Source organism: Leptidea sinapis, chromosome 47, assembly GCF_905404315.1.
Source record: "Leptidea sinapis chromosome 47, ilLepSina1.1, whole genome shotgun sequence".
In the NCBI taxonomy this organism is placed as follows: Eukaryota; Metazoa; Arthropoda; class Insecta; order Lepidoptera; family Pieridae; genus Leptidea; species Leptidea sinapis.
The window spans coordinates 7869945-7885228 of NC_066311.1; the positions used below are offsets into that span (position 1 = coordinate 7869945).

Consider the following 15284-nt stretch of genomic DNA (forward strand, 5'->3'; position numbering starts at 1 on the left):
CACTCGATGCAAATTGACAAGCCACCTGCCCCATCCCAAAAGAAAGCTGACATCGTCGCATGGCTTCAAAAAATGGCGTAGATGCAAACATAAATATGTTAAAAGCGGAATTAGTAAGTCTTTTAAAAGAAAACAAACCAATCAAGATCATCGGATCTTTACGTCTTTGACGTAAAAACGTTAGAGCATGGGCACAGAGTTATACGGTTACCGCCTTACCATTGTGAATATAATGCAATTGAGTTGATGTGGGCTCAAATTAAGGGATATGCTGCAAGACGCAATACAGAACCCCCATTTACCACAGCAAAAATGCAAAAAATATTAGAAGAAGCTTGTGAACATGTGACTAAAGGAGACTGGGAAAAGGTTGTGAATAGAAGTGAAAAATTAATAAGGGAAGATTATGAAAGAGATGAGAAAAATTATAATATTTTAGAAAATGAACTCATAATTAATGTAGGTGATTATAGTAGTCATGACAGTGAAAATAGCAGTATGGACGAATCTGATTAAATCTGGCCTCTTGTTACACCTTTTTTTGGTCTCATTTTGTATTCATATGTTTCTTATGTACATATAAAGTATGTACATATTCATTTTCATTTAAGTATTCAGTTCGTTCAAATATATTTATTAAACATTAATCCTTTTTAATCAGGTACTACAATGCAACAAAAACTAATAGATTTGATTATATTTTTTTCGAGAATAAATTGATATTTCACATCACTATTATAATATGTCAAAACGGTCATCATAGCGTGCCGCTAGTATAGATTATAATATTCGTATGTTTACTCTTTATTATTAAGCTTCTTACTACTTCTATTGTCTATTAGTGAATATTTGTAATTAGCTCTATGTTTTATTGTATTTTTATTTTGTGTTAATAGCTGTTGATATTCCTTGTAAAAGTAAATAAATAACAACTGGCTGTCTTCTTTTAATGAAAATAAGGAACGAGACGAGCAGAAGGATCGGAGCTAATGGTAGTTGATACGCTCTACCAATTACAATGCAGTGCTACTCGGGATTCTTGAAAAACCCAATTCTGAGCGGCACTACAATGCGCTCGTCACCTTGAGACATAAGATGTTAAGTCTCATTTGCCCAGTAATTTCACTAGCTACGGCGCCCTTCAGACCGAAACACACAGATACTGATTCACGGCAGAAATAGGCGCCGTTGTGGTATCAATAATCTGTGCAAAGGAGCCTCCAATTGTCTTGTGATTTGTTATTGTTTAAATGACGAGCACCTTATGTTGTGGTCTATATTCGTATGTCGTGTGCAGTGTTGTCGTCGCTGGGGGCCATCGTGGTGGACGGCAAGGTGGACGGCGGCGCGAGCCCCGCCCCCGGCCCCGCCCCCGCGACCCCCACGCCGCCGGCTGCCCCCGCCCCCGCGCCCCCCGCCGCCCCGCACTACGCCGCCCACTCCCCCCACTCGGCTGTGATGGCCCTACAGCAAGCCGCAATGCAGCAGGTACCAATCAATCAATAGCTGCACTGTCCCGCCCATTAACCGACAGTGTCTGCCCGAACGCTTCTTGTTTAGTTTTACCTTACATTTATTTTATCAAAAAAACAAAGGCAACTTAAAAAACCTGGAATTAACTACTGTTATCAACTGTAAAGCACGGACGGGTAAAAAAAGAAGGACTCCGCGCCGTGATATTAGCAAGTGAAGCACCGTTATGCTAGTGTGTGTGCGGTTACTAGTTACACAATTTTTTCTCCCTTAAATAATCATATATGGCCACAAATACTTATATAGTATCGTTTTTACACTTTTTCACAACGCACGGCAGCATTTTTAAAATATTTTATTGAGACGCAAACTGATCTGTCACAGACGATGACAATTCTCATAATGGCCGCCTATCAGCGTGTAGTAGTGTAAATGTGTGCGTGAGGCTATGTATTTACACGTTAATCGGCTTGTTTTGGTGCTACACTGTTATGTAAGGTGACACGGAGTCCTTATTATGCTAGTCCGTGCTGTAAAGTAGATTCTGTAGATGGAGCTACAACCTGCAAGTTGAACAAGACATATACAAGATGTATCAATGATACGTTACTAGAACAATTGGAAGAGCACTCGCACGGAACGCGAGAGGTCGCGGGTTCGAGTCCCGCGTCGTTCATAAATTTCATTTGTGTAACATATTGAATCACAATCTATATTAATTATATTTTTTACTGTCTTACTTTGCATTCGGCTTGATGTACATATAGCAAACGCGAGTGTATGTACCTACCTATGTATTATATTATGTTTGTTCTGTATATTATGATTATTATCGTTATTGAAATGGTTTCACGCTATAGACGATGGCTAGATATCAGGTTGGTACATCATAAATTACTTAAAACTATTATTATTCTGATTTTAAAGATAGTTGGATAGTGGAATATGGCGTCTCCACCAATGACGTTCTATACATATAGACAATGCACCTCATACAAAATCAAAGTCGAAATATGGCACATGCCACAAATTACACCATAATAACCTTCGACTGCTATGTCTATACATTTCTGCGTTTACTCCAGTTTCTTAAAATATGATTGGTCAATAGGCAGCAATGTAAGCACTATTTCAGTTTCAGCTGCGTATTTTGAATTTAGAACCCGATTTGGACAGTGACATCAATGGAGTAGGAGTTAGGTATTTTTTTAAACCCAGACGAAAAAAAGGTTTGCTATAAGGCTTACGTTCGTCAGTCTGTCCCGATCAAGATCTGTTCAGTTGTAGGTTTTTTACGTTTTTAATCAAAAATCACATTCATATTATAAAGGGGAAAGTTTGTATGCTTACTTATTGTGTTTATATTTGCAACTTCTTTACGTTATAAAGAGATTTAGATTTAATAAGTTAAGGTAACATTTAATGAGAGAAACAAAAACTCAAATATAATATTTTTATTTACATAAAATAATAAGTTAATCTGGTTACTTAAATGTTAAGTTCCTTGAATTAAATAAATTTTGTGTTTTAGACTTTGATACCTTTTTGGTATATGTAGTGAAAGCGGACATCAACTTAAAAAAATTTACAAAAGCTGTCATCAAAATAATATAATTGTATGACAGCTTTTGTCAAATTTTAAAATGTGCTTAAATCCAAAAAACTTAAATCCTTTAGTGATCGAATAAAAATATGCTTATTTGGTTTGTAAATTTCTTCACATCTCTCTCTTGCTACCAACTGGCGCCAATTCTCTTTCATTACCTCGTGTACAAGAAATCTGAAAAATATTAGTTTTTACATATTTGCGAAGTAAATAAGTATCAATTATACTTCAGTGATAACGTGTAAATAGTACCTACACTAAACACTAGTATATAATTGTTCACGTTTTTGTAAGCCGTTCACATTACACAAAATACAATATTGCAAATCATTGTTCATAAAGTATAACAATAATTGCGTATTTTTATACAATCTAATTCTAGTAACGATTATTGCAATGGGACCACACGAGAAGCAGCTTTCAAATAAAAAAATAATTATCAAAATTTGTTCACCCAGTCGAAAGTTCTGAGGTAACAAACACAAAAAAAACATACCCATGAATTGAAAACCTGCTCTTTTTTGAAGTCGGTTAAAAAATAAGTATCAAAATCGGTTTACCCAGTCGAAAGTTCTGAGGTAACAAACATAAAAAACATACCGACGAATTGAGACCCACCTCCTTTTTTGAAGTCAGTTTAAAAATAGCGACTCTATTGTTTTCATTTCTGACTGTATCCTTTCATCTGTCCCATTGTGACAAGCGGATCTTGTCTGGGAATTGTCAATAATTGTACCATATTTAATGAAAAAATATTAATTTTATTGAATTACTTACGCTTTTTGCATATCAATCTTATATAAATAAAATAACCTTACCGATGATAAGTCACACCATCTTGTTTTGAGTCGTTAAAGTATTATTTAAGCACTTTCTATAGCACACTTAGGCTTGTTGATTGACCCACAGATGACACACGACTAAGGAGAAATGTGTGCTTACATTTTCTTTAAGCACACTGTAGCCATTCCACTGTCGGACTGCGAATGATATGTCCATATGTATAGAACGTCATTGGTCTCCACTAACAGTATTCCGGCGATTTTAGTAGACTATATTGTCTGATTCATCGCTTTAAATATCTGAATACCCGCAAGACTAATGAAAAACAAACAACAATGAGCAGGACGTTGAGCTGTTGGTAATTGATACGCCCCGCCTATAACAATGCAGTGCCGCTCAGGGTTTTTGAAAAACCCAAAAATTCTGAGTGGTACTACAATTGCGCTCGTCACCTTGAGACATAAGATGTTAAGTCTCGTTTTCCTGTAATTTCTTCCTATAATGCTTACACATTACGGATTCACGGCAGAAATAGCCGTTGTGGTACCCATATTCTAGCCGGAATCCTGTGCAAAGGAGCTTCCCACTGGTAAATGTATCCCGTATCTGAGCTTGTACACGTTTGATTCGCCTGCAATAGTATAACAGATCGCAATTACATTTGAAACTAAACAATACGTATTGTTAATACAAAGCACAGTTATAATTTTAGCTTTATGCTGATACAATGTAAATATTTTGTTTTATTATGTCAACTTATTCTATAGTCAACTTATTGTATGTTGTGTGTCTGTGCAGTCGTTCGTGGGCGGGTACATGGGACGGCCTCGCGCTCACACGCCGCTCCGACAGCCGCATGTCACCTCCACCACTCATCCCCACCACCTGCACGGTAATATACGAACCTTATACCAACAATTCTATATAAGTGAATTTTCATCACAATCGGTAGGACGGTATGACACCGCATTATTTATATAACTAGCTGACCCGACTGATGCTGTTCTGTCAATACAAAAAAAAATGATGTAACTAAGTATTCAGAAATAATGCAGTCTAAATCCATAGGAAATAAACGAAAAAAAATGACAAAAAAATACAACGTTGTGATCCAAGCGAATAGCGCCGATCAATCTCATTACCCAAATACTCTCCCAACGTTTTGGGGGAAGAAGTGCCAGGGTATAGGGCCCTGAACCCTCCTTCCGCCCTCACACAAGGGGTGAGAAGATAACTCGTCATCGATGCTCCCAGACGGCTTTATGTTCCGACACCGACACGCGTTTTTCTTCTTTTTCCATAAAAAACAAACAAAAGTATAAACATGTATTAAATGTTATCAAGAAATCAATGAAAACGCATTAATAATGCGTAATGTTACTTTTCCTAGCAAAAAAATAATAACGTGTTCTCGTATTCGAATAATAAAACGAATGTGTGAGGCCGACCTAATAGTGTGCTATGTTATGATCGATACAAGGCCCGATGTGTACACTAGGTATGAACGAGATGAACCTCCGCGGGCTGCTGAATGCCAACGCGCGAGGGTCCGGCCGGCCCGCTCTCACCATGCACCCGCACCAGCAGACACACCAGCACCAACACGTGACCCACCCCTACCAACACAGTGAGTATCTGAACCACCACTTGAGAGCCACTCCCACCGGTGTCCCACATGGTGACGATCCAGGAGGTCTATTACCAAAATCGAAAACCGAACTTTCGGTCCGAAACGAAAGAACGACGAACTTCGAATTAAATCCAATTACAGTGTCACCAACTTATCTGTGAACTGATTGGTGTCGCCATCCTCGTTGCTCCATGCTAATTAATTCCAATGTCCACAAAAGTCGGGAAAGTCGACACATTTTTATTTAAATAATAATAATAAATAAAATACACGGAACACTCGAAAGTAGTAGACACTGACAGTCGAATGACATTTCAACATGGCGACCGTAGTTCCTATTTTTGCCACTTCAAAGATAAGTTCAAAGAACCATAGATAAAGCCATAAAAAGTGAAGTAGTTACGATCAAAATAATGTCAATCAACGAAAAAGTAAATGTCCAATGAATTTGGGAATAAGGTAAACGAAAGACAAAATATCTAATCGTGAACTTCGTATCCGTAACACTTTCGTAACAGGAGCCCTAGTATGGAAATTGAAATACGTAGTTTCGGTCCGAAACGAAAGAACTATTATATAACTATCGAATTAAATCCTATTACCAAAGTTTTTCGGATCCGAATAGTGTGAATGAATTTCATTTCGGAACCATAGATGAAACAATAAAAAGTGGCGTCCTAGTTACGATCATAATAATGTCAAACAACGAAAAAGTAACTGTCCAATGAATTTGGGAATAAGGTAAACGAAAGACAAAATGTCTTATCGCGACCTTCGTATCCGGAAACACTTTCGTAACACGAAAATGTACGATCTGTCAACCGAAAGTTTGTATTTTGATTTAGGAAATTGGTTGTCCTGCGAACTGTTCGTCGCCTATTCGATTCTTTGTATATCGGACGATGCACGACTTACGGCGCGTACACATAGAACATCCGTTTTACAGGTCCGTTTAAACGTATATGTTATTAGCGTATGTAGTTGTATGAGCGAGTTCATACAGAATACAGTATTCCGGATCCAGTAAAAAATACTGATCCGACAAAATAAGCAGCAATCCGTTTTACAGGTCCGTTTAAACGTATATGTTATTAGCGTATGTAGTTGTATGAGCCAGTTCACACAGTATTCCGGATCCAGTAATACTATACTAATCCGTTTTATCGGATTGAAACCGCACGAGGCTTTGCACGGGGGTGCGCGGGGTGCGATGTGCTACACACAGCCGCCATTTGCCGGTTTCATTCCTAGAGTAGTGCACGTGTCCAGTGCTATCATAATCATGGCAAGCAAGGCGTTTGAAAAATATGTTGAGCAAGAAGTTTTGATAAATTGTGTTGAAAGTAGACCAGTTCTTTGGGACAAAACACTGGAGATTTATAAAGATAAAATTGCAAAAACCGCAGCTTGGCGCGAAATATGCGGTATTCTAAAGGAGGATTTTGAAGCTATGGAACAAAAAGAAAGACAAGAATTTGGTAAGTATTTATTTTATATTGTAATGGAGACATTGTTTTTTATTTTAAATAGCTTCATTCTGCCAAGAAACTGACCCAGATTCGGACACGAAATAGTTTTCGAATTCCGTTCGAACTGAATTTGCAGTTCGACCACCTCGTAGCGTTTCATCATCAGGTAGGCTATTGAAATGAAATGCTTCAGATTCGGATGTGTTGCCATCCTTTAAGCCCTCTTTTTCCCTTATAAAGTTGTGTAGAACGGTACATGCCTTAACTATCCATATAGCTGTTGTTTTGTTGACGTCTAGAGGCCGGTGGAATACTCTCCACTTATTAGCAAGAATACCAAATGCACATTCAACGTATCGTCTAGCTCTGGTCAAACGATAGTTATATATTCGCTTATTTACGTCTAAATGCGTCCCGCTAAATGGCCTCATTAAATTTTCGTGTAAACCGAAACCTTCATCGCCGATTATGACGTAGGGAACTCTCGTTTCTGAGCCTGTTATTAATGGGCAAGGTTCTGGTATTTGTAAACTGCCATCTAGCATCATTTTCCAAAATGTCGACTCCTTGAATATTGATGAATCGCATTCTTTTCCATACGACCCAATACTAACATATAGAAAACGATAGTCAGAGTCTACGATCGCTAATAATATGATGGAAAAAAAGTCTTTGTAATTTAGGTACATTGAGCCACTTTTTGCTGGTTTTCGAAGTCTGATGTGTTTACCGTCCACTGCTCCTAAACAGTGGGGAAAATTTGCTTTTGTGTCGAATCCATTTGATATATGCTCCCATTCACTCACTGTTGTAGGAAGTCGCATAAACTCGTCATTCAAGTTGTTCCATATGCATCGTGTAAATTCCTTAATAATGTTGCTTATAGTTGACACACCGACACGAAAGACGTAATGAAGTTCTTGAAATGTACACCCAGACGCTGCATACCTAAAAAAAATAAATTAATCAATTACTATATTATTACACATATATTGACTTCCCATACAAAGTAACGTTAGTGACTGTAAGGGTTTAGTTTTAGTTAATTTTGTCTATTACTGATTATGTATATGTCTATGTTTCGTAGAGGTACTTCTCTATGGTCAGACTATTAAAGATGGCTTGATGAATAAGTCTTGTTTTATTATAAAACTATAAAATATTATAGTGACCAACAAATTTTGTATGGAAAGTCGAAATTTTTATGAGAGTTTTTAGCAAAGTCGTAAATCAAAACTCATACTTATACAGGGTGTTTTTGACGTCATAACGCAAACTTCGCGAAAAGGCTACACTTAATGCCACTAATCAAATTGTGAAAGTCATTCATCTCGCTAATGATCGGTTACAGAAATTGTCATTTTCGAGCGCGCAATGTATTGTGAACACCGCGATTTCAACGCGCGATAACGTACCTTTGACCACAGAACAATAATGGACTAAGCAGAATAGCGGCTTCTTTTGAGAAAGCGCGCGCAATCCAAAATGTTCATAGTGGCGCAAAATGAAGTAATAATAAGTATTGTTTAGATTTTAGCTAGAGGCGGTACGAATAAAGCGCACGGCTCGCGACTTTTGTAAAAGTTCAAATGAAAGGTCATCGTTCTGTGGTACGATGACCTTTCATTTGAACTTTTATAAACAGCTGAGAAGACACCATTTCTAGTTTTATTTACATTGCTACTTTTAGTGAAAGTAGTGAATTAATTACTTTTTTATTAAAAATCTCATTGGGTTAGGTAAGAATAACGATTATGAAGAGTCTAAAGTAAAAAAAACTCCAAAAAAAATGAAAAAATTAGGAAAAAACCGACGAAAAATTCCAACACGGGAGGGTCCAGAATCATGTCCTGGAGCCATGGTATCCGTTTGTGCGTCGACGTGCCTAACACCCTGTATATATAGTACATAAATAAAATAAAATTAAACTGAACTGAACTAAATTATAAAATTACCTAATTAAAATAAATTGATTTAAACATTAGTAATACTTTTTTGCTTCCCATTATTTACTGACCGATTAGTTCTTGCACTGTCAATTTGACTTATCCACTGACCAATATGGTAATTAATTACTGACAAGTCTATTCTACCTTCTTATTCGCCTTTCACTTACTAAGCTATTGACAACCATCTTATATTATTATTTACTTGCTTCAGGAAAATATGTTATAAAAAAATGGAATTCGACTAGAGATGCCTGGATACGAACATTGAGTGAGAAAAAGAAATTGAAGAAATCTGGAGCTGCTGCCTCAAATACCAAGCCTTACAAATATCACAATCAAATGTTATTTTTGAAAAAAGTTGTCACCCCAGGTGATACACACGAGAACGTCCCTGCTAATGACAACATCACGGAAACAGTAGAAAGTAATAAAGACAACGAAGATGAACCTGATCAGATTACGGAACAAAGTGGTAGTGACAGACAAAAGGAAAGACAAAATTTAGCCCCGCCGCAACGCAAAGCAATCAAAAGAAATGTGAATGAAGTAGACGCCAAAATGATTGAATACATGAATGATCAGTTAAAAAAAAGTAAAAATGAGTTTGAAGATCCCAATTTATCGTTCTTCAAAGGTATTTTGCCGCAACTGGCTTCACTTAATGGCGATCAAATTTTAGAATTTCAGTCTGGAGTGATAAACCTTTTACAAAATATTAAAAGTAGAAGATATGGTCAGTCAAACTACGAGTGGCCTCCATATTCACAAAGTTCTAGCACTCCTCACTACCACACCCAAGGTTATTTTAGTAGGCCACATCATCTTGACTCTACACCATCAGTAGAAGGTTCGCCATCAGTAGAATCTACATTCAGCCAGGAGTCAGACTTGCCAGATCTGTCTATGTTTTGAAATAAATCTTCATTTTTGTAAACCTTTTTGTCATTTTAAATTTTAATTGATAATAACAAAAATTAAAGTTCTTACCTTAAAAATATCGCTAGTTTTACTTCAGGGCACAAGCTTTTCCTCCAGTTTGTGTCTTTCTTTTTTAAATCCTTTTCTAATCGTTTAAGAAGGTCATCAAAAGTAGACGTCGTCATTCGTAAATAAGTAAAAAATTTAGATTCGTCTTCTTTCAGCTGACGCACAACAGCACCACGACAAAATCTTTGCCTTAATAGTGGATGTATCCAATAACGCCGGGGCTTCCTCCGCCGCAGACGACGATAGTACCAATACAACACGACAACGTCCATTCTCGTAGAAAGTAGGCGATACACTGAAGAACGAAAGTCCAGTAGCGTCGGATCTGTTAAAATCGGTCCTGTAAATGCTGTGTGAATATTACCTCCAGTAGCGTCGGATCTGTTAAAATCGGTCCTGTAAATGCTGTGTGAATATTACCTCCAGTAACGACGGATCAGTTAAAAAGGATCCTGTAAAACGGATGTTCTATGTGTACGCGCCCTTAGACTGCAAATAAGTTCCCCGTCTATAGCCAGGGCCTATTAAACGTTGATTGTAACACAACTTCACTAAACTGATATCCTGATCTTCAGATTTCCTGTTTCGGTCTTTACAAAGTTCTTTAGGAAATGTCGGGTTGACAGGTGCCTACTGCATGTAGATTGACAAATGTTAGCAGAATTAACACTTTTAGATAAATCGTAACATTAAGATAAGGAGGAAGAGTGTGCTATTATTATTGTTATTTAACAAAAAAGGTATTGTACTTCATGATTGGTGTATTATACTATACATCACAGAAAGAGGTGATTTATTTTTAATTTATGGCTCTATGTTGCATTAACCAAACGTTTTCTAGCGAGTTGCAAACATGCTATTGCCAAGGATTTTTGTCTTCCTCAGAGAAAACTTAACCCACTACAATACATCCCCAAATATCTTATATGCGAAAACTGTCAATGGTAAATAGATGTATACTTTTTAACCTATTTATGTCATGTAATACTGTTTGTTTTCATAATAAAATAAAATAAAAATAAAATACGTTTGGAGCTGTACTTGTCCATGGGTAGAGTTATTCACATTTCATCACTGCCCTGTATTATATACCACTGGACTGGCGGTTGTCAAAGTGCTTTTGTGCTTGTTTGATATTCGCTGTTTTGGCGCTGTTGGCCATGTAGCGAGAGCCTTCGGTACTAAAACTAGTGACGACGACCTCAGCAAACATCGACAGACGGTGGGAAAATAAATTCAAAAAACAAATGTGTACTTTATTATGTTGATTCTTGAAGTATAATAAATAACACGGAAACGAACAAAGTTAATTCAAAATGCAAAAAGACTTCGTAGCACGTTCCTTCGCAGCCATTTGTATTAAACGTCAAAATTTGTTCTCTGGGCGCTCGCGAGTGGCGTTTCAAATAGGCATAAAAAAATTGCTGTCAAATATATGAAACAGGCTGTCCAGTGGTATTTAAACAGGTCAATGCATTTCATCGTGTCATAATACGCTGAGAGTCTGTTCTGTGTTTCAGTGATGACCGCGTACGGCGGCGGCGCGGCGCAGACCGCGTGTGCGGCCAGCGGGCGCCGCAGCGGCGGGCCGCGCACCCCGTCCCCCGCGCCCGCCGCTGCGCCCGTCTACCCGCCCGCCAAGTGGCACATCCCGCAGCACAGCGGTCAGTCACACTCACATACATACTGTATACAGGGGCGTGCACATCGTATAAACAATTAAGCATTGTCTACCTCGTTATGACGGACTTGTAAAAAGATAAGGACTCCGTGTTACCTTACATAACAGTGTAGCACCAAAAACAAGCCGATTAACGTGTAAATACATAGCCCCACGCACACACTTACACTACTACAGGCCGATTGGCGGCCATTATGAGAATTGTCATCGTCTGTGTCAAAATATTTTAAAAATGCCGTCGTGCGTTGTGAAAATGTGTAAAAACTATACTATATAAGTATTTGTGGCCATATATGATTATTTAAGGGAGAAAAAATTGTATAACTAGTATCCGCCGTAACCGCACACACACTAGCATAACGGTGCTTCACTTGCTAATGTCACAGTGCGGAGTCCTTCTTTTTTTACTCGTCCATGCTCGTTATGAACCTAAGTAAATATAGCACTAGTGTTAACGTTAATTTAGTTTCATTTGGGCCCATTATTTTATAAAAAAGCTTCTATTGAACATCCACTCATAAACTTTTTCCCTAGATACTAAATACCTACGGTAAACAATCTTTGAATATTCCAAAGCTAATCTACGACTGGTTGGAACCACAGTGCCTACCTTGCTATAAAATAATGGCATGCCCCTGACTGTATACACTTATCGCTCGAGTCCGACTACTTCACACAGCTGCGTACATAAACGATCGTGTAACTGATCAGACTTTATCACGCCAAATACTGTTGTCTCTTTCAAAGTTTTTGTAAAAATGCTGCTTCGGATATAATGTAAAAAAATATTCATGTGGTCAATTCACACGTGGTAGAAGTGAAACCTTCAAAAATGATGAAGAATTTTACTATATAAATGAAGAAAAATCTCTACAAAGTATAATACATACACCAAAACACCACAGTTGTGATGCCTTTTCTCAAGTTTGGTACGACGCTGAGGCCCAAGCAAACTGTGGGAGTTTGCCTTGGTAAACACGTGTGGAGATGGTACTATGGAGAACACAAAGAGAACCACTAACACCAACGTACAACAACGAGTCTATAACGGTATATAACGTACATAATGTCTGTACTGATAAAGTAGAAGCTGTTTTTTTTAAATACAATAAGGGACAAGATGAGCAGGGCGTTCAACTGATGGTAATTGATACGCCCTGCCCATCATAATTCAGTGCCGCTCAGGATTCTTGAAAAATACAAAAATTCTGAGTGGCACTACAATTGCGCTCATCTGCTTGAGACATAAGATGTTAAGTCTCGTTTGCCCAGTAATTTCACTAGCTACGGTGCCTTTCAGATCGAAACACAATAATGTTTACACATTACTGCTTCACGGCAGAAATAATTGTTGCTGTGGTACCCATAATCTAGTGGTGCATCGTGCTATAATATAGCTATACTATCGTACATCCCGTGCAAAGGAGCTTTCCACTGGTTTGTGCAAGCTAAAATATAACCTTCCTAAAGTGGATTCATTCGTGGTATTTCATTAGCTAGGCAATCATTCTAAATTCACAAGCACTGAAATCCGTGGTTGGAAACTACAAAGTGCTGCTAATAAACGATGTGTATAGTAATAGTAACTGATAAACCTGTTTTTGTATGTATTTGTGTATTTCTTCTATATATATAATGAAAATGGTCTTTGTTTAAGGCTCTTTTAAAGCCTAAACCACTGATCGTATCGATATGAAACTAACACCATTCGATGCGAAATTTATCCTAGATGGTTTATGGCTACTTATTTTTTTATTGTTTTTGTATTAAGATGAATAATAGTATATTATTGCAAAGGCCGGGTAGCAGGCAATTGCAGGTCGAGTATGAGTTTGAAGGCCGCGCCGTAGGCGAGGACTTCACTTAATTAACAGGCAATTGACATTTCCTGCCGAAGCATATGCCGAGGCTTTTCTCAAAAGAAAGCAGGGAAATAAAACACACTTTTTTTATACATAATATAAATTAAAAGTATGTAGTTTAATTCCCATAATTTTTCAAGTTTATGCCTTTTTTAACATGAACTGTACATTTCAGCTTGGAATAAATTGCCCATAATATTTTTGTTTCGGAGAAAATGTTCACTTTTTTCTCGTTTTTCCAACTCATAAATTTTCATATACTTCCATGTATTTTTCTTTTGACTTCGTTGGAAGCAGGTTTTCTATTGCCAATTTGGCTTCTGATCGTAAATCTGTTGAAGTACAATCAATCTCCATTTCACTCTCTGAACCGGTGAAACTCATTTTAATTATTATTAAATTTATATTTATTAAGTAGGTATGTAAATAACAATACAAGACGAATTTTCAACTTTGCCGCCAATTTTTTGACAGGCAAACGCAAAGAGACTAAGGTATGCCAAGAATGACAAAAGAGATCCGATCAAAGAGTATTTAATAACCCGAGCACGCCGTTTCATACAAAATTGCAGGTGCGTTGTAATGTTCCACATTCAAAAAACGCTCCTGCAATGGATTTCATTTTCTTTGTCCGAAAATACGATACTGCGCGTGTTCTTTCTTCGAAAATAATGACAATATTTCAATGCGTGTTTGAGAATTTTTTTTATTTATATCCTTTTCAAATTCGCATTAAAATATGTGTGTGTGTCAGGCGGAGCGGACAGCGGCGCGAGCGGCGGGGCGGCAGGCGGCGCGGACTACAAGATCACTCTGGGCGGGCGGCAGCAGCCAGCTACGCCGGGCCGCAGCGCGCTCGTCACCTCCACCAACCCCAAGACACCCAGCCCCGGCCTGCACGTGAGTCGTAATATCCCCTCCTACGTATACTATTCCCCTACTACTACTACTTTATTAAAAGTGTGCAAAAAAGAATGCTTCAAGAGCTTCTTCTTTTCTCTCAAAGCGCCAGTTGTTCCGAAATGGAACTGAACCTGGAACCTGGACCTGATCAAATATCACCTGTGTACCTGATCAATTGTGCTGAGACACTTGCTCTACCACTACAAGTATTATTTAATAATTCATTAATAACGGGTGTATTTCCTAAAGAGTGGAAAATTGCCAAGTATTAAAAAGTGACAATAAAAAAGTGTTACGAATTACAGACCAATTTCCATACTTTCCTTGCTTGGTAAGATATTTGAGGCCTTAATTAATTTACGACTTTATGGCTACTTGAAAAATACGTTTAGTGTTTACCAGCATGGCTTTATAAATGGTAGGTCGACTTGCACAAACTTGGTAAATTTTTCAGAATTATTAATTGACGCGCTTCATAAGAGGAAAAGAGTAAATGTTATTGACACGGGAGTGGGCCAGGGATTGGAAATAATACTCCGCTTATAAGAACAAGTCTTTATTTGCGTTCACTTTTTCCGAACTTGCACTTCGCCGGTCTGCCGCTATTCCTCTTGTGGGCGGCGGTACCTTTAACGCGTTACACCGCACCGAACACTAGGTCTCTTCTATCTTCTTCTTCTTGGAACACTTCCACTTTTCACTACTTCTTCTATTCTTCTTCTTCTTTCTAACACTTTCGAGTCAGAACTAGAACTGCCATGGGCCACGCTTAGTACGTCTTATATACCCCCGGATCTGTTCCATTTTCAAAATGATTCTCCCATTCCATCTTTAAATTTAGATTGTACTAGAAAATTCTTTTAACTACTTTTATCCTGCTTACACATTTTTCTGTTTGATTTGATCCTGAACTTACTAGAAATTTCCATTAACTTTACAAA

The 15284-nt window shown here is 37.8% G+C and overlaps 3 protein-coding genes across 3 annotated transcripts in view; 2 read left to right on the top strand and 1 right to left on the bottom strand.

Moving 5' to 3' along the window:
• Positions 1–15284, top strand: part of LOC126978204 (E3 ubiquitin-protein ligase TRIM33) — a 37514-nt gene that overhangs the window by 13959 nt on the left and 8271 nt on the right. Inside the window, 6 exon segments of the mRNA XM_050826984.1 lie at positions 1298–1488; positions 2334–2351; positions 4661–4754; positions 5361–5489; positions 11418–11561; positions 14195–14340. Coding sequence (XP_050682941.1) covers positions 1298–1488; positions 2334–2351; positions 4661–4754; positions 5361–5489; positions 11418–11561; positions 14195–14340 — 722 coding nt within the window.
• Positions 6408–9907, top strand: LOC126978167 (uncharacterized). The gene is made up of 2 exons (XM_050826927.1): positions 6408–6970; positions 9122–9907. Exons 1-2 carry the CDS (start codon positions 6601–6603, stop codon positions 9820–9822), a joined length of 1071 nt encoding a protein of 356 aa, XP_050682884.1. The 5' UTR covers positions 6408–6600; the 3' UTR covers positions 9823–9907.
• Positions 6965–10390, bottom strand: LOC126978156 (uncharacterized). The gene is made up of 2 exons (XM_050826911.1): positions 9898–10390; positions 6965–7909 (listed from the first exon to the last, which is right to left on the bottom strand). The coding sequence occupies exons 1-2, from the start codon at positions 10167–10169 to the stop codon at positions 7015–7017; spliced, it is 1167 nt and encodes a 388-aa protein (XP_050682868.1). The 5' UTR covers positions 10170–10390; the 3' UTR covers positions 6965–7014.